Below are 22,602 nucleotides of genomic sequence, written 5' to 3' on the forward strand. Positions count from 1 at the left end.
CGGATGGATGGGATGACGCGCCGTGTGCGCGTTCGTGTTTCGGTGAACGTGAACGGATCATGACTCGGCCTGTGTGACAGCCCACCGGCCAAGCTGCCAGCAGACTTGGCTTCAGCAAGTGTCGCTCCACGGGCTTGAGTCTTTGGTTCGCATTCATAGGACATGCTTTTCTTTCCGTACTCCACCATGGCTGGCGTCTTGTGCGTGTGGTCAGAAGCCGTATATGACTGACTGTGGCACCAACAGACTTGTAGCATATGAGGTTTACGCACCCTGACCAGACCGTGGAAAAACTCTTCTGAGCTCACGGACCTCTCTCGGAAGCCGTAGCGCTGGTGAGATGGGTCAGTATCTGCGCCTTATCAGTGCCATTATGTTTTCAGAACAGCTAGAGTCGAGGCTGATGCCGACTCAGTGATGATGCGTATAAAGAATGTGTCGCCCGGTACGTTGTGTGCACGGTGTGTCAAGCTCCCAGTCTACTACAGAGCGTTTGTCATAGCCGTGACACGTAACTCGAGACTACTCTATCTCGTAATCCCGTCTATAAATGGCTTCGTGTATAAATGCTTAGACGTTCTCCCTCAAATTGCGTGCTTCCAGTCCCTCTGGATACCGAGTCACCAGACCAGTTGACTCCTAGGGCTGACGATGAATCCTCGCACTTTCGTTGCGCTTGCCCTTAGCGCGACCGCCGTGGCAGTGAACAACAGGCCCGGCGCTTCCACCGCAGCCACGACCGGCCAAACTAAGCAGGGAGATGGGACTGCTCCTGGCGCCTCCAAGGAGCCTTATGACGAGAAGCTGCTCGGCTGGGGCGTAAGTGGAAGGACTCACTGACGCGGAAACAAACATCGAAGGACATCGGCGCGTCTATCGTACACGAACTGACGCGCAGCAGCTCTGCAGGTACCCCGAACAAACGTGCCATTTCACCATGGACAACGAGATCAGGCCGGTGACCTTGTGGCACCTGCCCATGCCCGCGAAATGCGACACGCCAGTAAGGATTCTGCCCGCTCATGAAGCCCTCCTACCTGAGGTAGTCCTGCTGATAGGGAGCCAAATGTAGTGTACGAAGACGGGGAGGCGCTGCGTATGGGACCCTTGGCGGCATACGCCGGTGTGCTGGTAGGGCGTTGCTTGCTTCATCGTTTTGAAGCGGCTCCGGCTGTCTGTGGAGTTCTGCTGGATCCATGTCATCGTTTCGTACATATGAAGCGCTGGGCTGGATGAACACTGCACATAGGCCGGAAAATCGTACTCCTTAAGAGCCGGGTGAATTATTTGTGTTCCGAAGGCTGCTGCTAGGACTGATTCCAGCCTATGAAACTCAATATCTGATGCGCCGTCTGGTGAGATCATTCTATGCCGTGAGTCTTCCAAGTTCCTTCTTGTACTGCCCTCTAGGTCGCACATCAGGCGCCGATGTTTCGAGATGTTTCGATGGAGTGAATACAGGTCCAAGCCACCAAAGCATTTGTGATCTGTCGGCCCTTGCATCTTCTAAGAAGTTTGAATCAGGCGTCTACGCGCGTGAGTGTCGACGACCCCGGTCGAGCCGCTTTGTCTACGGGTCGATGTGACATGAGGAAGCCTGGAGCACACTGCCTTTCCAGGATATGCTGCCGTAGTCGTGTGACCCTTGTTCCTAACAACTCTCGGAACACTGTATGAATACGACCTTTGGGACAAGTCTTGGAAGCCGAGCCCACTGTTGTATCGCCCATGGGTGATCCAAGTTGGGTCGATTTGTCGGATTCCACGGCACCATGTCACCAGTGACTGCCGGCACCCAGATGTTGTCTGGGTCGTCGATGCCTGCAAACCCGAGGGATCGAGCCTGGAACCAGAGATGACCGAACAGATGAATTTTGGCTCTTTTCACCCAATCTTGACATTTTTTCTGGAACTCGTCACTGTCGCGCATGTCTCGGAAATACGTGGCGGACGACGTCTCCCGCTGGCTGTTGGCGGTCTCTTTCCAGAATTCGAAGAAAGCGGAGACCTTCGGGGCGTCATCGAAGTCAATCATTTGAATGCGCTCCTCGCCACACAGCCCAAAGAGCCCCGAGTCGATGGCTTCTGTCTCGGTGCTGTGCAACAGCATCAATACAACGGCGACTAAGACGATCTTTGGCGCGTTTTCGACCAACAAGACCTCATCGACGGAGTCTGGGTCAAACCACCTAGCATCGTCTGGGTCTTCATCCGAAAAGTTGTCTGAGCAACTCGCATCCCTGTTGATGTCGAACGGAAGGAATAGATCGGCGCAAACGGAGGGGATCATGTTCTCTTTTGCGGCTCTGGAGAAAAAGTACGGGAGGGCGCTCTCGGCGCCCGCCATATCGCCGTCGGCGATGCACCATTCCCGCTCCCAGTTGAGGTGCAACACATCGCGAGCGGGCTGGACCCAAATGTTCTCCATGCCTTGAAACGCGCCGTAGTGCAAAAAGTGGCCGGCTTCTAGGGCGACCTCTCGAGATTCGCGGCAAACCCGAGATACAGTCGGCGGCGCCGCATTGCGACGGGAGGTCTCGCGCAACAAGCATTCCTTGCTGCCATCGCCATAGAAGATACCCATATGTTCGTTGCCGATGCGTGGAATGTCGACCTCGGCGACGCGGCGTGGTAGGCACTGGCGCCAGACGAGCCGGCGGAGCTCAGGAGGCAGGGCCGAGAACTGAGGGAAGGTTGCCATTGCTTGACCGATCGCCGCGTATGAACGACACGAATAAATTGAGGATTTTTCACAGTTGTAAAAAGTCGCTGTATGGGCCAAAGAGGAAAAGGGGACGTGGCCGGATGGTGTCTGGGCCTGGGATTGCGACGGGATAAAGGTGAGAAGGTGCGCCCTGTAGTTATCTGAGCTGCTGGAAGGAGTGGGCCGGGTGGATGGACCGCTGTAGGCTAGTTAGTTACAGCCGTACAGGCTCCAGCTGCCAACCGTCTCGCGCTGGCAACACACCAGCGCTCGCCAAGGATGCATGTGAGCGCGAGAAGGCAATGTGAACTTGTGAAGAGGTCTGTCACATAAGCTGGCAAAATCCGCACCAACTCATCCTACGGTCTCACACAGCTTACACTTTACTAACTGCATCACGCAATCATTCGTTCACTTTATATGGAATAGAGCGCCCTCCCTGCCTCCCTGCAACATGATCGTATCTACACGGTGCACCAGACCCGTCTTCTCTCGACAACAAAGACCCGCCATCATGTCGTGCACGGCGTCAGCGCGGCCAGCTTTGTGCCGAGATCATTGCCAATGTCCTTTGCCTTGACAATCGTCTTGAAGTGGCCCGACGCCCCCTTGGCACCCGTCTTGTCAAACTTGCCGCTATTGTAGTCCTTGACGAAATCCGTGATGAACGCCTCCTTCTTGACCGGCAGGTTGCCCGCCGCCTTGAGGTTCGTGACGAGCTTGCCCGTGTCAATCTTGTCGTAGTTCTTGCCCGTCTCCTTGATCGTGGGCACGTCCGACTCCTGGACCTTGAGCCGCTTGACGGCCTCGGCCTTGAAGAACTTGAGCATGTTGCCGGCCTGCTCCTCGCGCCGCCCGTCGATGACGCCCTGAATGCACTCCTTGAGCTTCTTCATGTCGTCGCCGCCGTTGTCCGGGTCGAGGCCCTTTTTCTGCAGCTCCTCGCGCGATTCCTGCACGACGGCGCTGACCCTCGTCCAGACCTTGTCGAATGTGCCCGGCGTGTTGGGCGGCCAGCTCTTCAGCAGGTTGGCCTGGTTCAGGTCGGGCGAGTAGTTGGCCTTTTGGAGCGCGTCGACGACCTCCGTCACGCTCGGCTTGTCGCCGAGGCCCAAGGTCCCCGTGAAGGGTGGCCGGTTGGGCACATGCGCCTGGATGTGCTTGACGAAGTCGTCAATATTGCAGACTCCGCCGTTGGTCTTGCACCCGGGCGCAATCTCCGTCTTGCCGTGGCCCTTGAGCGAGACTTCCATGCGGTAGGCAAAGTAAAAGAAGGCTGTCTGGTACGGTCCGGCGAGCTTGGATGCTTCCACGGCCGCGGCCATGACCAGCAGCAGGACCGACAAGAGCTTCATACTTGACCGAGGGCGACCTTGTTGGAAAGAGATGTAGTCGAGATACTGTCTTCTTGCAGAGCGTCAAGGAAACAACGCAATCGCAAGTGGCAAAGCGATCTGAATGGCAAGATCGCGGGCTCGAGGAGGACCTAGCGGGATCAAGTGTCTCCCTGGAAGGCACACAATGGGATGTTTTACACGCATCGTCGTAGCGGGCCATGAGACCAATCTAGACACTCCTGGATCTTGAATTATGCTCAGCATGTGACAGGCACTCTTGCAATTGGCATGGATAATCATAACAATCTGATATCAGCATTTGGCCGACCGTTCTTACGCCATAAGTCCCTGCAGTCGGCGCAAGACAATGATTCGCGACAGCACCAGCATGCAGCTGAAAACTAGCCAGGAACGCGCAGAAGTGCCGAGCGGCAGGTCGGACCGCATTCGAGCATCGCGTCAGCACCAAAAACATATGCTTGCAAGAAACGCATAACACCAGGCCAATGAGACGATGCAATTGAACAAACTTCGACGCGGCGACTCCCGCAATGTAACATGGAGATTTCGGTTGCGCAGAGGAATGGATCTTGAAGGGTCCTGACACCCCGGCAGGCGGCGCGAAAGATTGATGCTTCGCGCTGGTTCGGGCGTAGTCAGGGACTTTTTTGGACGGGCATGGGGGCCGAATAATTTCGTGGGCCGGGACTACTGACGCAGTTTTAATGGGCTGGCGCTCACCTTTATCCCAGTCACTATAGACACGACTTCCAGTTTGGGGTTTGCGACCGTTTCTGCGCCGTTCTAGTCCGCTTCGATGCCGAGTACGCGGAAATGCAGAGAGCGATTATGGATCGGCAATAGCTCGAGGATGGGACGGTGAGATAATAGTGAGCTGCAGGGATCGGAGAGACGGCCCTTCAGAAGCCATGTTGTATAGGGCCTTCCGGACGTCGTCGGCTTACAGCCAAGTTATGCCCGGGTCTGGACTCGCGATCGATGCTACGACTTCACATGGGCCAGTCAGGTCGGTTATTGGCCTTCTCCGTTCCAAGGGCGCCAAAAGTCCCCGACCTGATCGTCGTACGTTCTCACGCATGGCAGAGAGCGCGGCGTACAACCCGATCTGGTGCTGTCCATGAATGTACAGACCGACCGAGGTTTCGCGCGAATGTCACAGTTGCGCTCCTTGTATATGGCCTCGGGCTGAAGCCGCTTCCATCGACACTTGTCCGCCCACGTCGCTCTTTTTCTACATTCTCACAGAGGCGAAAGGCGATTTCAGCACCAGGACCAACCTTTCAATTTGGTCTTTGCCATTGCGCAGACTTCTGCCGCAACCATGGCAGCCATCGTGCAGGCATTTGCCTTGGCTGCCTTGGTGAGCCCTTCGGTGGCATCGACCTTTTATTCTGCCCTCTCTCCATGCCCTCTCCCATGCTCAATCTCGGGCCCAGACCCGGCCAATTGGACTCACTACCACGACGCGCAACGCCTGTCATATTGCGATGAGACTACGCTCTTTGACCTCAACATTCACAACCCTGTCGACGACCCGGACACAAGCATCCTGATTCGCGCTTGCTCAGCCGGAAGCGCTACGTCTGGCTCCTCCAAGAGACTTGCGGATCGGGCACTCGTCGCACGTCAGAGACTATCCTTCAACCACAGCGATGAAGCTGGATCCGGCGCGAAGGCGCTGGCTTCGAAATGCGGCAAAGCCATCGAGAAGAAGCAGGCTGTGCAACTTGCGCACTGGGGCAAGGCGTCCGCCGGTGCGGCGGAAGACATTGCAGTATCCATCGCCCACTTAAGCCAGTTTCTCAGCGAGAGCAAGGACTGCGGCGAGGAAGTGCTGTTTGCCCGCTCCGGCAAGACCATCGTGGGCACTTATATCGGGTCCACGGTGAGCAAGTCCAGCGCCGCCAGCCTGGTCTCCAAGTTGGGCGAGCAGTCGAGAGGCACAGGCGCGAGGTCCGCCGCCCAGCTGTGCACCTCCTTTGGCCCAACCATGTTTGGCGTCGTGGCCGACGCGACGGGAGACCTTGCCGCTGTGCAGAAGAGTCTCGCGACGTGGAGTAACGCAACGTGCCTGACGGGCTTCGATTCGCAAACAACATGGAAAGACATCGGCGTGTCCACGATCCCACTGGCGGATATATCCGTCGCGCCCACTGGCGACGGACGCTCCCTGGAAGCCCGCGCGACGTGCAAGTACACGCAAGTGAAAGCCGGCGACGGCTGCTGGGCGCTGGCCAAGCGGTGCGGCATCAGCGAAAAGGACCTGTCCAAGTACAACCCGACGCCCAAGTTCTGCGACACGCTCGCGCGTGACCAGTACGTCTGCTGCTCAGCAGGCACGCTGCCCGATTTTTCGCCAAAGCCCGGCGCGGACGGATCCTGCGCCGTGTACCAGGTTAAGAAGGACGATACCTGCGCGGCGGTGGCGAAAGCACACAGCACCGACGTGAAGCGCATCGAGAGCGTCAACGGCAACACCTGGGGCTGGGCGGGATGCAAGCGCCTCATGGTCGGGCAGAAGATCTGTCTCAGCAAGGGCGACCCTCCCATGCCGGCGGAGGTGCCCAACGCGGTGTGCGGGCCACAGAAGCCCGGCACCAAGAAGCCGCCCAAGGGGACGAAGCTGGCGGACCTGAACCCTTGCCCGTTGAACGCGTGTTGCAACGTTTGGGGCCAGTGCGGCATCACGCCCGAGTTTTGCACGCCGTCGCCGGCCGACACGCATGCGCCCGGCACGGCCAAGCCGGGGAGCAACGGGTGCGTCTCGCACTGCGGCACCGACATCACCAACAACAAGACGGGGCCGGCGGTGGCACGGCAGATTGCCTACTTTGAGGCGTGGAACCACAACCGCAAGTGCCTGTGGATGTCGCCGTCCAACATCCCCGAGTACTACACGGACGTGCACTATGCGTTTGCCAACATCACCAACGACTACAAGGTGGACGTGGGGCAGTACAAGAAGATGTTTGACGAGTTTGTGGCACTCAAGAAGAAGCGCCGCATCGTCTCGTTTGGCGGCTGGTCATTTTCCACAGAAGCCGACACGGCGCCCATCTTCCGTGTTGGCGTGACGGATGCGCAGAGGCAGCTGTTTGCCAACAATGTGGTAGAGTTTGCGAAAAAGTATAACCTCGATGGGCTGGACTTTGACTGGGAGTATCCGGGCGCTCCAGACATTCCGGGTATCCCGCCGGGTGACCCTGGCGACGGGAAGCGCTATCTCGACTTTCTCAAGCTCGTCCGTAAGGGGCTGGCCAAGGATAAGTCGGTGTCTATCGCTGCGCCCGCGTCGTATTGGTATCTCAAGGGGTTCCCTATCAAGGACATTGGCGAGGTTGTCGACTACATCGTCTACATGACCTATGACCTCCATGGCCAGTGGGACTACGGCAACAAGTTTGTCAACGAGGGATGCCCCAACGGCAACTGCCTTCGTTCGCACGTCAACATGACGGAGACCAACTACGCGCTCGCCATGATCACCAAGGCGGGCGTCCCGACGAACAAGATTGCCGTGGGCTTGGCGCGGTACGGACGCTCGTTTGAGATGACCAAGGCGGGCTGCACTGGGCCAGAATGCACTTTCACCGGCCCCAAGTCTGGCGCCTGGCCGGGCCAGTGCACCGACACGCGGGGATACATTTCCAACTGGGAGATACGACAGCTCATCGCCAAGGCGGATAACGGCGAGAGCGGCCTCAAGGTGAAGCAGATCGACTCCAAAGAGGGCGACGTCGTCATCTTCAACGACAAGCAGTGGGTATCCTGGCTCAACAACAACAACTTCCTCGAGCGACTCTTCAAGTTCAACAACGAGAAGTGGGTGGGCACGGTGGAGTGGGCGGCCGACCTCAACTGGAACTCGAACGGGCCGGGCAACGACGACCCGGACGAGGGCAGCTGGGACGAAGACGACGACGACGCGGAGCCGGCGTGCGACTTTTCGCTCACGTTTGACTCGCTCGACGACCTGGCCAAGACGGACCACTCCAACTACTGCATGGGCATCTACGCGACGGCGACGCTGTCCAAGAACCTCGACGCCGCGCTCGCCGACTACAAGGACGTCAACAACGGCTACGACGAGCTGTTCGGGTACTACGTCAAGTACATCAAGAACCTGATCCCCGTGGCGCTGGACGACTTCATGGCCAAGGGCGGGAGCAAGTACTTTGACTGCTCGTCGGGGCGGTACGACAACAACAAGACGCACACGTGCGCCGAGGTGGGCAAGGCGCTGCGCGACGAGACCATGTTCGACCTGTACTACACGCTGCGCGACGACAAGGGCTTCTACAAGGACCTGGCGGACGGGCACGGCATCGTGGCCGACTGGGTCAAGTTCGGCGAGGTCAAGGAGGAGTCGCACTGCACGCCCGACTCGCAGCAGGACGGGTGCGAAAAGGTGCGCAAGGTGTACCACGGCTACCCGCTCAAGGCGGACAAGGTCGAGCCGCCGAACCCCAAGGACATTGTGACGGAGGCGGGCACCAACATGGACGAGCTCAAGGACAAGATCGACGCGACGTGGATGGACATGATGCTGGGGCAGTGGGACGGGCCGGCCAACGACGCGGTGCAGGTGCTGGGCATCCCCGTGGCGATGATCAAGCAGGCCATCGACTCGATGCGCGAGGTCAAGAAGATTGGCGAGACGGAGAAGAAGGAGGAGCAGAAGAACCTCATCATCACGATTGTGAGCGCCGTGCTGGCCGTGGTACCCTTCGTGGGCGAAGGCAGCGCCGCGCTGGCGGGCATGGCGACGCTGGGCCGCATGATTGCGTTCGCGGGCGAGATTGCCAACGGCGCGCTGACGCTCTACGAGGTCGTGGACAACCCCGAGAGCGCGCCCATGGCCATGTTTGGGATGCTGCTGGGCGCGGCGCCGCTGCCGCGCACGCCCGCCTCGTTTGGCAAGATGGGCAAGCTGGAGGCGGAGATTTCGGGCGCGGGGACGCTGGGCAAGATGGGGGAGATAGTTGCCAAGGACACGGGGCTGATTAAGAAGATTGTCAACAAGTGTAAGAAGTAGGGGGGAGGTGGATGGGTGTCCTCGGGCTTGTGGAGGCGCGTCGGAGAGATGTGATGTTATACCTGGTCCGTGGAATACATGAACGGGATGTTTTTATGTAAACGTGGTCGTATCTCGAAATATCAAGGTACTGTGGCACAAAAATTCAACGTATCATTCGGAGCTTTTAACGGGTTACAGAAGTACGATGTTTGGGTGACAATTCTGGGGTACAGTTGCGCCGCACCAGGACCGTTGTGTGCTATCAGTTTGTGCTGACCTGGGCGTCTTACACGATGTCCGAGACGCCGGCTGTCCGCCCACGCAGCAAGCTTGGTAGCATCATGTACGCCCTGGGGCCGATCTTACAAGCACGAAATCCACTGTATGGCATCAAGGACAAAACTAGTCAAGGAGAAGAAGAAAAGATGCGCTGCGACCAACGTCGACCTGAAGCCTGGAAACAATCAAGCAGCGTAGGGTAGCGTAGAGAGTGTTGGGAAGATTTGGGTGGTGGGCAGGTGCCGACAGCCAATCCGACGCTGCCAATTTCCAAGGCGGGTAAATTTGCACCGCCCCGGCCTGTGTCAACTTTTCCTGGACCCCACATTTGCACAGGGCGGGCGACCCCTCCACAAAATTCCATCGGCGGAGGCCATGGCTCGACTTTTTTGTTCGGCATCAATCCAGTCGCTCTTCGAATCCTACGACGCCCGCGACGACACCGCACGCGCAGCACCCGCACACGACTCTCCGCGCCAAGCCTCTCTGAAGGCGAGAATCGCGACCATGGCGGACCTCGCCGCGCCGCCCGTGCTGTCCACGCCCGACGACCACATCCTCGACGTGCCGGCCGCCGACGCCGTCCTCACGTCGACCCTCTCCGACGACGCCCTCCGCTCGACCTACGAGATCCCCCGCACGGCCGGAGAGATTGCCCGGGGAGGATGGAGGACAGTCGCTTTACAGTTCCCCGACCACATGCTCGTTGATGCGCCGCGCGTCGTCGAGGCCTTGGGCCGCGAGCTCGTCGCCCAGCGGACGCAAGAGTCGGCGGAAGCGCCCCCGCCGCGGATACACATCCTCGCCGACACGAGCTACAGCGCGTGCTGCGTCGACGAGGTGGCCGCCGAGCATGCCGACGCCGACGTCGTGGTGCACTATGGCCGTACGTGCCTCAGCCCGACGAGTCGCCTGCCCGTCGTGTACGTCTACACGTCGCATCCGCTGGACCACGCCGTGGCGCTGGACCGGTTCGCGGCCGAGTTTCCTGACACAACAGCCAAGGTGGTCGTCATGGCGGACCTGACGTACCAGGACCACGTCGAGAGCCTGGTGGAGGAGCTGCGCGGGTGGGGCTACGTCAACGTCCTCGCGACAGAGGTGGTGCGCGATCCCGCGGCCGTGATTCCCAACCGCAGGATATGCAGGCCCGAGCTCGACGACGATTCAATACGACAACATGCCCTGTTCCACATCGCCGACCCTCCTGCAGCGCTGCTCCTCGCTCTGCAGTCTCGCTTCGCCTCGCTCCACGTCCTCTCCACATCGGCGTCGCCCTCCGTCGACAACCCGACGCTGCGGACCATGGGTCTGCTCCGACGGCGGTTCGCGCGCGTCCTGTCGCTAGCCTCGGCCGGCGTCGTGGGCATCCTCGTCAACACGCTCTCCGTGTCCAACTACCTCTCCTCGGTGGACCTCTTGCGGGCCAAGATTGCGCGCGCGGGCAAAAAGAGCTACACGGTGGTGGTGGGCAAGCTCAACCCGGCCAAGCTGGCCAACTTTGCCGAGATTGAGGGCTGGGTCGTCATTGGGTGCTGGGAGAGCGGGCTGGTGGAGGAGGACGCCGGGTACTGGCGGCCGGTGGTGACGCCGTTTGAGATGGAGGTGGCGCTGATGAGCGAGGAGGAGCGGACGTGGGGCGGCGAGTGGTGGGCGGGCATCGAGAAGCTGCGGGACGATATGGCCTCCGAGAAGGCCGAAACGCAAGAGCGGGAGGCGGGAGATGGTCAGGCGGAGGATGGCCAGGCGGCAGATGGCGAGGGGGTGGAGGATACCGAGGATGGCGTCGAGGGCGACGAGTCGCTGCCGCCGCAATACGATCTGCGGACAGGCAAGCTCGTCAGCCACAGCCGGCCGATGCAGCTGACGGTACGGAGCGCGAGCAGCACTGCCGCGACCGACGACAGCGGCAAAGACGGGGACGGCGACGGCGCACCACCAAAGACCGGGTCGGCACTGGCACGCCGCGCGGCCGGGGAGCTGGCGAGCATCAACGGAGTGGCCAGCCCGGGCGCCGAGTACCTGCGGTCGAAGCGGACGTGGCAGGGCCTCGGCAGCGACTTTGGGACGGGCGAGGCGAGCACAGTGGTGGAGGAGGGGCGGAGCGGGCTGGCGAGGGGGTACACGGTGGGCGAGGAGGAGGCGAGGAGATGAAGACGACGGTGTTCACAAGGGGATATGCATGACGGGCGGGCTTTGAATGAATGAATGAATGAATCATCAAGACTTTGCGGTCTCTGTTCGATCTACATACACACATACGTACATGCATAACGAGCGCCCGCGTACGCTCAAGTCGGCCGTGCCAAAGCATGAAAGAGGCGCCCCTGCTGCGCCGTCCAGAGGACAGGACAGGCACAGGGAGATGCGCAGGCAAGCAACCAAACAAACAAACGAAACCCAGCAGACAAGCCAGCAAAAGCAACAAAATCAACGAGGTATATGTCCCATCCAGCGCCTTTCGTCCATCCGTCCGTCCGTCCCAAGTCCCTTATTTTTACCGAGTCGTAACCAGACCCTGGCGTCGCAACGCACTGCATCGTCACTCATCCGCCGCCGTCGTGTCGTAACCCTCCGTCCACGTCTATCTATACGTAGACCCTCCGCGAGTGGCTATGGCTGCGGCGCGACCCGCCCGAGCGACTCCTGCTATGGTGCCTATGCCCATGCCGTCCCCCATGGTGATAATGCGTGGTATGCCGCGTGCGCACGACCCTCTCATCGCCGTAATACGCACTCAGGCTATCCCCGTGGCTAAACGCCGCCACGGCGGTCGTGAAGAAGAAGATGATGTTCATGATGGCAAACGCCCAGCTGGCCTTGAGCATGGCGCACGGCTTGTTGGGCTGCCAGTCGACGACGGCGGGGACGGCGACGCGGTTGGTCCACAGGCGCGACTGCGAGGGGTCGTCGGAGCAGTCGGCGTCGGCGATGCCGCGCAGCAGGTAGACGCCCGCGATGAGGGTGCCGAAGATGCCCATGTCGACGAGCGAGACGAGCCGCGCGTTGGCGCTGGAGCGGTGGTACGAGAAGAGCGTGAAGACGGCCCAGGCGAGGGCCAGGACCGAGGTGATGAAGAGGATGAGGATGGGGTCCGGGGTGAGGGCGTTGTGCGAGACGAAGATGTTGATGAACCAGGCGAGCATGCCCATCATGGGGATCTACATTGGCGGTCAGTAAATGGAACTTTGACTCTCGCTACCTTATCCAGCGGCGCAGTCTGGGACGGGATGGGGGGGAGGGAGGCGTGCGAGGTGGAGAGGGATGCATACCAGCGTCACAATCTGCGAGATGCGCGTGCATACAAAGATGAGCGCGAAAAACATGGCGCCGTTGTCGCGAACCGAAGTCCGACTTTATGACTGCTCTGTTTTCTTCTTTCTCTTTGGTCTCGTTCGACTTGTTCTTCAAAACCCGATGCGCGGGCGTGGGCGCCGTTGGGCCACGCAGGCGATGCGCGCGCGGGGCAGCAGCTGCGGTGGCGGCGGGGTGGCTCGTCGTCGGCGGCGGCGGGCAGTGGAGATGGATCTCGACACAATGCGATTGTCTGTTGTAGCGCTGGTGGTCGCGTGGGCTAGGCTAGTAGTCTAAACGGCGGGCTGTCCCGAAAGTCAAAAACCCGAGGCGACAGGAATGAAGCGGTGCGTCGTCGCAACGGTCGGCGGTGGCCTGACTGGAATGGAAAGATGGACGGATGAGGTGGGAAAGGGAAAGGAAAAGAAAGTGTGTGCATGCGCGCGCGCGCCGGTGGGAGGTTGGGCGGGCTTGATATACTCTTGCACTGCGCGCGCATAGATGGGCCAGACAAGCTGCAGCTGCGTGAGTGCGTGTGTGCGTGGCTGACGGGATGGATGGGATTGATAATGGGGAGGGGCTGGGAAGATTCGGGCGTGCATGAGTTGAACCGAAAAGAGTCCACCTAGGCTAATACGGGATCGTAACAGGGATTGGCTCTCGGCTCGAAGCGTGCGCTCTCTTTCTCTGCTCTTGGGTGAGAGGCGTGTGTGGGTGAGAAAGCTGCCCATCCATGCAAGGGCCCTTTTCGCGCAGCCATGCAAATATCGGGAGGCTGGCTGGGCTTGGCCAACCTTGGTAGTGAACAAAGAGGCACAGGCCAGGCTAGCGGCCGTGGGTGACAGTGGGAAAAGCGAGGCGCGAACAGGGCGGGCGCCTGCTGCTGCACCTGCTGCTGCTAGCAAGCACGCTTCCTTTCCAATGGTGTGGGTTCCCGGGGCAGCATGGGTGAGCGGGTGGCTGGAAAAGATCCCTGGCGCTGCGCGCACTTAGGCAGTGCGCCGTGTGCTGTATGCACGTCACACCCGCCAACGAAAGGGCCCGCTTCGCTTCTCCCGGCACGGCGGAGGCTTGTGTCTCACCCTCCGGGCACGAGGCAATGCACGGGAGGTTTAACCCGCGGCGCATGCAGATTCCACAGCGCGTGCAGAGTATCATCATTTCCTCCCCTTCTGCGCTACTTTTTATTTTATTTGTTTTTTTCATATTATCCGGGCAGTGGCAGTACTAAGTTAAATGGCCTGGCGGAAAGGCGAGCGAGGTGCCTGGATGGCGCGAAGCTCGGGGTGCGGCCCGGACGGCTGGCTGGCTGGAGGATGGAAGTGGAGGGGGGGCTGGGCTGGCGGCAGCTGGAGGATGACGTCGCCTGAACCGCCAACTAACTCGCCCACTAAAACCACCCAACTGCCTCCCAACCTGGATGGAAGCACCTGCCCGGCAGCGGCGCACCCGAACCTGGAACCAACCCTGGAACGGGCGTTGACTGCCCAAAGCCTCAGGTTGTTCGACCAGTTTAGCTGCTGGGCAACCAGCGCGCGCAAGCCTCACCCTCTCGATCAGAGTCGCACACATTCCCGGACCTGGGGCTACGAGATGCAGCAGCCCGGAGTTCGTCACTAAGCGCATCCATGCATAGGCGTGCATGTCACCAGAACGTTACTTCGTAGGTTCTCTTGTCTTGCCCAACCCACGATCGAGTCGGAGATTCACGCAAGGCAAGATGAGATGCCCTGTGTTGCCGGAAGAAACGGGAACCTTGGACCCCCTTGTAGAAAATGTGGCTGGGGCCCGCCGGGGGGGGGGGGGGGGGTTTGAACTGTGAAGCGTTCCGGGCGGGGGCCAAAAATGGGAGTGGCTGGGAGTGCCCGCCCGCTCCGGCAGGCCGCCCGCTGTGGGTGGGGCTTCCGCCGGTGCCGTTCCCGCCTTCCGGCAGGCGCCACCGCCGGCCCGGGCGGGCTTTTCGGCGCCGCGCCGTTACCTTGGATTTCCGGGACGGGGACGGCGTATAAACGGGCCCGGTGCCAATCACTCGGGGTGCTCCGCGTGCGATGCGCAAACGGGCTCGCCTGTGCGACGGCTCAAGGCAGTACCAGACAGCCGAGGGCAGGCACACGGCCAAAGCGCTTGGCTCGAAACAACGCTGCGCTTCCGTGGCCATCCCACATGTCTGAGGGTGTCGTCTGCATTATATACTCGTGCTCGTTAACGTGCAGGGCCCTCGTGTTCCTAGCTGGCCCCTGCACGCGCAAGTCAAGCGGCCTCGGGTGGTCTACAAACCTTCGCCATCTCGACAACATGAACATGTAGGTGCATGACCTCCGTGGCGGATCCTGCAGGAGCCGCATCCATCATGCCAACGCGGTCTGTCCGAGGAGCATCGACGTGCACGGCGGGTCGTTGCCAGCTGAAAATGGCGTTATCCGGGCTGCGTGTCACAACCCTCCCCCAACTTCCACAGCGGACCCGGCCCGCTGTACCAAGTGTTGCGGCCTTTCATCCGCCTGCTCCCAGTTCCTGTGCGGGGCCCATTCGGCACGTCAAGATGCACTCCAACGGCTGAAATGCCGCAAACTCACGCCTGCCAAGTGCCGATAAGGATTCACGAGCAATGGACTCTGCCGACGGGGCGTCCCGAGCATATCATCAATGAGTTGGCATTGTTGCCTTAATGCAGTGCACTAACTTCTCCTCACCGCTTTGATCACCAGAAGTTTTGATCCGGCACTCCTAAGTGAGCCTAGCACCTCACTGGATGAACCCGTCTTGACCTCTCTGGTTGGAGGCTACGTTCAGCACCAGCATTGAACAAACCTGTCGGCGCCATGCAGTCCCTCTGGACGACTTCGTCTCGCGCATCAAAGGCGCTTCTCTTGGCCCTGATTTGCGGCCAATATTTACGTGTAGTCGCTGACACAGGACCCACGCGTCCAAACATTTTGCTCGTCATGACCGACGATCAAGGTAACGCCGCATCAATACATGCGACGGTGGGATACCGAGTGCGTTTCCGTACGTGTGCACTTACTCGATGCCCTTGGCAGATCTGCACATGAACTCCATGGCCTTTATGCCCAACGTCCGAAACAAGATTGCGACCAGCGGCGTCAGGTTCCAGAGACACTACTGCACCAGCGCGTTTTGCTGTCCCTCGCGTGTGAGCCTGCTGACAGGCAAATGCGTCCAGTACGTCTGAGCCCCTGACTGGAGGCTCCCAGAGCAATATGTCGCGAGATGGCGACGTGCCAGAGCTTACACAGCCGCAGCAACACCAACGTCACCGAAGTCTCGCCACCGCATGGTGAGAGTCACCTTTCCCCAGGTCCGTCCTGTCGCAATTGACTCTAACATCACTCACAGGAGCATATGACAAACTTGTCCGACAGGGTCTCAACGATGACTACCTCCCGCTCTGGCTGCAGGACGCTGGCATCAGCACCTACTATGTCGGCAAGCTGATGAACGGCCTCACCATCGACAACTATCGAAGCCCGCCGCCGCGAGGCTGGACCGGCAGCCAGTGAGTCGCACGAGCTCCCCATACTGAACCACCCGCTGACCCTGCGACTTCTCCAAGCTTCCTTCTGGACCCGGGTGCGTACGACTACCTCAACTCGACCTGGACGCTTGACAACCACGATTGGGTCTCCCACTCCGGCGTCAACGCCATCGACGCCACGACCAAACATTCGGTGGACATGTTGCACCGTGCCATCGACGACGGCAAGCCGTTTTTCATGGTCGTGGCCCCGACGACCCCGCACATCGGCATCAACGCCAGCAACAACCGCCACAGCTACCACCCGATCCCGCCCGCCAGGTGGAAAGACGCCTTCGCCGACAGGTTCGTACCCCGAACGCCCAACTGGAACAGCAAGAACCACCAGAGCGGTGCATCGTGGCTTCGTAACTTACCCCGGCTAAACGACTCCGCCGTAGCGGACCTCGATGAGCTGTACCGCGCGCGGGCCCGTTGTATCGCCGGCGTGGACGACATGGTGGACCATCTGCTGTCTGTTCTTGAGGAGGCAGGCATCACCAACAAGACACACATCGTGTTCACGACCGACAACGGCTACCACATGGGTCAGCACAGGCTGGGCCCGGGCAAGAAGCAGGGCTTCGAGACGGACATTAACATCCCCTTGGTATGGCGCGGGCCAGGCGTGCCTGAAGGCCGGCTCACCGACGCCGTGTCCACGCACACGGACATGGCGCCCACGTTCCTCGCGCTTTTCGGCCTGCCGCTCCGCACGAACCTCGACGGACGGGTCATACCGGCCGTCGTGCCGGGCGCCAACCCGCAAAGCAAGCCCAGCGAGCACCTCAACGTGGAGCTCTGGGGCGGCGGCCATCCCTACGAGCTAGGCCCGTACGCGAGCCTCAACAGCGAAATCCCCGGCGTGGCCAACAACACGTACAAGGCGCTACGTATCGTCGGTGGCAAGTACAGCCTGTACTACTCTGTGTGGTGCACCAACGAGCACGAGCTGTACGACATGGTCGCCGACGAGCACCAGACGACGAACCTGCTGCCTCACACGTTTAACATTCTCGACGCCACCAACATGAACACGACTTCACGAAGGTCTCTATTTGGGCGATCGCTGTACCCCGTCGTGCAGCGCCTCGACGCGCTGCTCATGGTGCTCAAGGCGTGCGTCGGCGAGCAGTGCACCCATCCCTGGCGGCAGCTGCATCCGCGGGGCGACATCGAGACACTGGAGCAAGCCATGGATGGCGAGTTCGATTTGTTCTACGAGGCGCAGCCCAAGATTTCCTTTGCGGCCTGCGAGGCGGCGTACCTGCCGGAGGTCGAGGGGCCTCAGGAGGTAATCCAGTATCGCCCCGAGAAACTGGCTAGGTGGCGTGAATGCTTAGCGCTTGTAAGTTAAGGACAGAAATCCACGCCGCTCTCGACTCGTTGGCTGTTTGCGAATAACCATTGTTCGGGAAGATTGCAGGTGGCCACTGAAGGACAGCTGGTTCGCTTGGACAACTGCCATCTGCAAACCTGTTTTAGAGAGCCATCTCAGACAGATCAAATGTGAACAATCACCGCCTCACTGGCCCCAATTTTGACATTCGCCCTACCCCCGGAGACAGGCACAGTCGTAAACTCGTCCAGGCCCGGCACCTTCTCCCCAACGCCATTGTTCTCGTACGTCCACGTGCGGCCAGCCCAAGACGCGGTTCCGTTGACGCTCGCACCCCCGGAAGACGTCAGCGTCTGCACCTTGACGGATCGGACGCCCCGCGGCACCGGCAGCGTAAACGTGCGCGCCGGACGCGCTCCGCTGCCCTTTTGCCACACCTTGTAGTTGATGATGGCCACGCGCCGCAGCTGGTCCTGCTCGTACCCGGCGTAGGCGGCGACGAGGTCGTCGTTTGTCTGCACCTCGCTGACCCGGAACGCCTTGCTCTTGCCGATGAAGTCGGCGACGAGCAGGTGGCCGTAGTATGGGGAGCGCACCTCGGGCTGCAGGCCGTCAAAGGCTATAGGGTGCCAGGCGACGTAGCCAAAGACTTGCCCAAGCTGCATGTTTACCCTCGTTACGTTCTGCCTGTTGTTAGAGCCAGGAGCTCAAAAACAGTGAACTGGGCGGGGGAATTCACCAAGGACGCTGCGTACAGCAGGTAGTCTGCTGTCCAGAGTGCTGACCCAAAGATGCCTTCGGATTGGTCAATGGAGCTCTGCTTGTCGGTATACCTCCCGGACTCGCCTAGAACGACCTGCACATTTGAGTAATGCGCCTGCATGTACTCAAAGTCTGGAAGGTAGGCGTTGAGTCCGTCTTTGACAAACGTGTGGTTCATCAAGGTGGCTGTACCTCCGTCAGCCCCCATATGTCGCTGACGGATCCATGCCAAGCACGCGTCATGAACTTACACTGCAGGCCAGTGGTGGTATTTGTGTATTCATAGCTGAGCGAGGTCAGCACAGGGGCATGATCTGTTGAACGTCGAGGCGGTGGACTCACTGGTGGAGAGAAACTGATTTGACCAAGTTTCCGTCTGTTATTCCGGCATCAAACACGGATTGTCTCCAAGTTACACTGTCAGTCCAAGCTCGACTCCACCGTAGCCGATCCAGATACGTACGCGCTGAAAGGAGCGGCATGGGCCGACGACAGAGTCAACGTCTGGAACAACGGCCCAGCGGGCAGCCCTAGCGCACCCACGAGCCAGTCCGCGTACGCGCGCCAATCGGCCGAGAACTCGGCGGGCCCGTACCCCGCGGGCCGCGAGCCCTGCTTAACATACAGGTCGACCTCATTGCCAATCTCTAACGCCTCGAGGTTCTCAAGCCCGATGTTGTCGACGGCGGCGCGTGCCTCGTACTGCGAATTGGTCTTGTTGCTCTTGGCGAACGGCACGTCGTACACCCAGCGCGTGCCGGGCCAGTTGCGGAAGCCCTCGTAGAAGACGGGCCCGAAGACAAACTTTTGGCCGATGCCGGCGCCCTGCTGGGGTGGCGTGACGGGCAGAACTTGGTCTGGGTTGAAGTTGGAGTAGTCTCTGGGGATACTGTGAGTGACTTGTACACATCCAGAGGAGGAAGAACAGACGTGTTTGTGCCGCCGACGCGGACGACAAGAGGGCCGCCGGTGCGCTCCTCGACGGAGCGAATCAGGTTTCGCGAAAAGGTATTTGGGTGAGATGCATTTCCTGTGGCATAATCAGCTTCATGTTTCTGCGCAGCTTCATCGCAATCGAGTGTGGGCCTACCCGTGTAAGACGCAAACGAGCTCCCCTGAATCGCAAAGCTCGGGAACGAGGAGTCTATGAGCTTCGAAGCGCCAGCAGGCACCTTCTGCTGGAGGTTCAGCGTGACTGATTGACAAGTGGTTTGCGACACGGCCAGTGCCGCAAGACTGAGAACCAGCAAGGCGGTCATTGCGATGGAAGTGATTGCTCAATTAAACAGAGCAACTCTTTGCGATTGGGTCTCACACGCACACTGACTGGAGCCGGACCAAGTCGCTTCCTTTATCCTCCATCAAGCACTCTCGCAAACCAGTGTCTTGATGCCGTGCCCTTCATGCCGTGCCCCTCACGGCCCGGCCGATCAGCATGTCTGGCGTTACGCTGGCTTACAATGGCGAATTGGAGGTGTTTACCCGTCGAGACGAACGCTCCGAGCGACGACAGCCGATCTTGCATGTGGCCATGTCTCCGACTGGAAGCCGTTCGCTTCCTTTCAGAGGCAAGGCTTCTTAGTCGCCTCTGCTATTCACGTTTCTGGTTACTGGGAGCTTACATGGTGTGCAGCCAGGGGTAGCCGTCCGGTCGGGTCGCTCGGCAAATACGCCAGCAGATAGGCGACGGCTCCGAGGTGTGCGTATCGTCCGGCGGATTGACATGCAACGCGTATTAGGACTCTGTAATATTGAAGCCAATTGCGCCATTGCAGTTGTTGGTGATGCAAGCTGATTGTGCCAGCGACTGTTGGTGGCTTCAATGTTCTTGTCCGGGAACTTTGGCAATGGACGAGGCATGGGCCGCTCGGCACAGGATTCGGACGATCGGCAACGTCAAATATTGCGACCTCTCAGCTCGGTTTAGAGCAGGGTGTTGGCGCTTTGGCGCCCGCCACATGATTCCCCGCGCGACAACATGAAGGTGCTCACGGCGCAATACAAGGACGCGGGTGGAAGCCCAAGATCTGGTTTAAGAATCGGACGGCCCGCTATTCGGATGCTTGGCGATCGATGCCATCTGTCACAGAAACCCTTCTTTACTCACAGCGTCCCACTTGATCATTGACCATGGCGCCCTCTCCGCCTGCTGAGACCCTCAGCAACGGCAAGACGTTGCCCTTTACAACACGAATCAAGGAGTTTACTCCCATGGTCTTGTTTATGACCTTGTCAGTATTCGGCTCTAGAGTTGCGGAGGATGTGCTAACTTAAACCTCGATAGCTACCTTGCGGTCACTGCTTGGAACTATGGCTATGATGTTTGAACTGCCCTCGCTCAATCGATTCGTAGGCTTACAGTTCTTAGGTCTCTGTATTTGCTGGCGTGCAAGCTATGGATCGTACGTGACCGCAGGACTGTATGCGTTCAGGCACGAAGCTGACACTTATGCCCAGCATTTGTTCGGCGATTCGGTTCCTACAACGCAGTCACTCACAAGTATGCCATCCGGTCGTACCTTGTGTCGATCCTGAACTCATTCCCATACTTGGGGAAGCTGCTCGTTCGTCCAGCCGCCCGTTGCGCGCGAGGACCGCGCTGACTTGACCGATACCAAGGGATGCTGGGCTGCCACACCGCTGGCCGAAAAGATTGGTCGCAAGAAATCAGTCCTGGCGGTGATCGCCACCTCCTTCATGTGCGTTGTGCCTACAACTGTCCGTGCCCGGCTTCTCACATCAATAGTGGTGTTCTTCTTCAAATTACTGCAACTACGGTAGCGCAATTCACGGTCGGCCGCATGCTTTGCTATGCAATGACGGGAATCTGCGTCAATGTCATGCCTGCTTACATGGCAGAGTGTGCGCCGGCCTGCCTGCGTGGCATGGTGACGTCCCAGTTGCAGATGCAGATTGTGGTTGCCCAGCTGGTGGCTTCGGGGGTCAACTATGGCACGTCGACGATCAAAACCGACGCCGGGTGGCGCATCTCTGTCGGTGAGTAGGCTTACTAGATATTGTGAATTCGTCAAGCTAATCGAACCAGGTGTCCAGTTTGTCATGCCTGGACTGCTTCTCGTTCTGTACCCGATGGTTGTCGAGTCACCCCGCTGGTAAGCGCTCGACCATTGTGGCAGCTGTCTCAGTCAGTAAGGCTCACCAGGCTTTCAGGCTCCTATCGCGAGATCGCTTCGAGGACGCAACCGCCTCTCTCCGCCGCTTACGGAAGAAAGATGTCCCAGACGAAGTCATCCAGGACGAGGTCAACCTTCTAGGTCACCTGCAAAGCAACGAAGGCAAAGGCTCGTGGAAGGAGATCTTTACTGGGACAAATAGGGTGAGTACAGTTCAGAAGCCTTCCTAGCGGCGAGACTGACGTGCACACAGCGCCGAACAATTGTCGCGGTCATTGTCATGGTCGGGCAGCAAATCACGGGCCAGGCATTCGTCTCGCAGTACTCGGTGACATTCTATAAGCAGCAGGGCTACACCAACAATTTCGAGCTCGGCATGATTCAGCAAGCGTTGGGCGTGGCGGCTTCCATCCTCACGACCGTGGTGGTCGACTCCTTTGGGCGGCGCCGCATCCTCCTCATCGGCGGGACCGCCAACTCGGTCTTTCTCTTCATCATGGGCGCAATGGGGAGCATCGCTCATCCCTCCACGACTGAGAAGCGACTGCTGGTGGCCAGCGTCATGATCTGGTTTTACTTTTACCTCCTGTCGTGGGCATCAGTTCCATACATTGTGCTCGGCGAGGCGTCGACGCGCCGTGTGGTGGAGAAGACGAGCAACCTGGCGGTGTCGCTGTCCGTGCTGTCTGCGTTTCTGGTGTCGTTCACGGCGCCGTACCTCATCGGCGCTGACTATGCCAACCTCGGCGGCAAGGTCGGCTTCATATACGGCGGGCTGAGCGTGGTGTTTACAGCCCTCACGTGGTTCTACGTTCCGGAGATGAAGGGCCGGAGCCTGGAAGACATTGACTCCCTCTTTGAGAAGAAGGTGCCCACGAGGCACTTTCGCACGGCGGATATTTCGGCCATCCAAATCTCCCTGGATAAGCTTGGGGAGAAGGATTTGTCGGCAGTGGAGGAAAGGAGAGCCACATGAAAGAGTGGCTTCGACGCCGCCGCCATCCGCCAGAGAAACTAGGCAGTGGCTTGTGCTTGGGAGACAACGCCAAGAGGGTGCCAGCGCCCAATAGATGCTAGTCGGAAGATTTGAAACTCAATTCGAGGAGAGACTCAACTGCGATCTTGTGGAACCTACTGAAGTGACCATTCTCCGCCCATGGTGTTGGTCAACGCAAGCCCA

At 59.3% G+C, this 22,602-nt stretch overlaps 8 protein-coding genes across 8 annotated transcripts; 4 read left to right on the top strand and 4 right to left on the bottom strand.

Moving 5' to 3' along the window:
* Positions 1-1,651: 1,651 nt before the first annotated feature.
* Positions 1,652-2,701, bottom strand: PLICBS_008823 (uncharacterized protein; the record flags this gene model as incomplete). Its single annotated transcript, XM_065601466.1, has 2 exons — positions 1,652-1,658; positions 1,716-2,701. The coding sequence occupies 2 exons, from the start codon at positions 2,699-2,701 to the stop codon at positions 1,652-1,654; spliced, it is 993 nt and encodes a 330-aa protein (XP_065457538.1).
* Positions 2,702-3,216: 515 nt separating this feature from the next.
* PLICBS_008824 (uncharacterized protein) lies at positions 3,217-4,059 on the bottom strand (the record flags this gene model as incomplete). Its single annotated transcript, XM_018324699.2, has 1 exon — positions 3,217-4,059. One exon carries the CDS (start codon positions 4,057-4,059, stop codon positions 3,217-3,219), a length of 843 nt encoding a protein of 280 aa, XP_018176093.2.
* A 1,324-nt stretch (positions 4,060-5,383) lies between these two features.
* Positions 5,384-9,097, top strand: PLICBS_008825 (uncharacterized protein; the record flags this gene model as incomplete). The annotated part of the gene is made up of 1 exon (XM_018324698.2): positions 5,384-9,097. One exon carries the CDS (start codon positions 5,384-5,386, stop codon positions 9,095-9,097), a length of 3,714 nt encoding a protein of 1,237 aa, XP_018176092.2.
* Positions 9,098-9,865: 768 nt separating this feature from the next.
* On the top strand, positions 9,866-11,512 carry PLICBS_008826 (diphthamide biosynthesis protein 2; the record flags this gene model as incomplete). Its single annotated transcript, XM_018324697.2, has 1 exon — positions 9,866-11,512. One exon carries the CDS (start codon positions 9,866-9,868, stop codon positions 11,510-11,512), a length of 1,647 nt encoding a protein of 548 aa, XP_018176091.2.
* A 434-nt stretch (positions 11,513-11,946) lies between these two features.
* PLICBS_008827 (uncharacterized protein) lies at positions 11,947-12,684 on the bottom strand (the record flags this gene model as incomplete). Its single annotated transcript, XM_065601467.1, has 2 exons — positions 11,947-12,519; positions 12,631-12,684. The coding sequence occupies 2 exons, from the start codon at positions 12,682-12,684 to the stop codon at positions 11,947-11,949; spliced, it is 627 nt and encodes a 208-aa protein (XP_065457539.1).
* Positions 12,685-15,597: 2,913 nt separating this feature from the next.
* PLICBS_008828 (uncharacterized protein) lies at positions 15,598-17,544 on the top strand (the record flags this gene model as incomplete). Its single annotated transcript, XM_065601468.1, has 5 exons — positions 15,598-15,613; positions 15,694-15,835; positions 15,916-15,950; positions 16,010-16,169; positions 16,227-17,544. 5 exons carry the CDS (start codon positions 15,598-15,600, stop codon positions 17,542-17,544), a joined length of 1,671 nt encoding a protein of 556 aa, XP_065457540.1.
* Positions 17,545-17,690: 146 nt separating this feature from the next.
* Positions 17,691-19,547, bottom strand: PLICBS_008829 (uncharacterized protein; the record flags this gene model as incomplete). Its single annotated transcript, XM_018324695.2, has 7 exons — positions 17,691-18,209; positions 18,266-18,474; positions 18,540-18,574; positions 18,631-18,693; positions 18,752-19,168; positions 19,219-19,318; positions 19,379-19,547. The coding sequence occupies 7 exons, from the start codon at positions 19,545-19,547 to the stop codon at positions 17,691-17,693; spliced, it is 1,512 nt and encodes a 503-aa protein (XP_018176089.2).
* Positions 19,548-20,418: 871 nt separating this feature from the next.
* Positions 20,419-22,398, top strand: PLICBS_008830 (uncharacterized protein; the record flags this gene model as incomplete). Its single annotated transcript, XM_065601469.1, has 9 exons — positions 20,419-20,519; positions 20,573-20,609; positions 20,657-20,690; positions 20,746-20,788; positions 20,847-20,958; positions 21,195-21,285; positions 21,335-21,401; positions 21,460-21,625; positions 21,676-22,398. The coding sequence occupies 9 exons, from the start codon at positions 20,419-20,421 to the stop codon at positions 22,396-22,398; spliced, it is 1,374 nt and encodes a 457-aa protein (XP_065457541.1).
* Between the last annotated feature and the right edge of the window lie 204 nt (positions 22,399-22,602).

The sequence above is a fragment of the Purpureocillium lilacinum genome (assembly GCF_023168085.1).
Source record: "Purpureocillium lilacinum CBS 284.36 DNA, scaffold_6, whole genome shotgun sequence".
Taxonomy (NCBI): Eukaryota; Fungi; Ascomycota; class Sordariomycetes; order Hypocreales; family Ophiocordycipitaceae; genus Purpureocillium; species Purpureocillium lilacinum.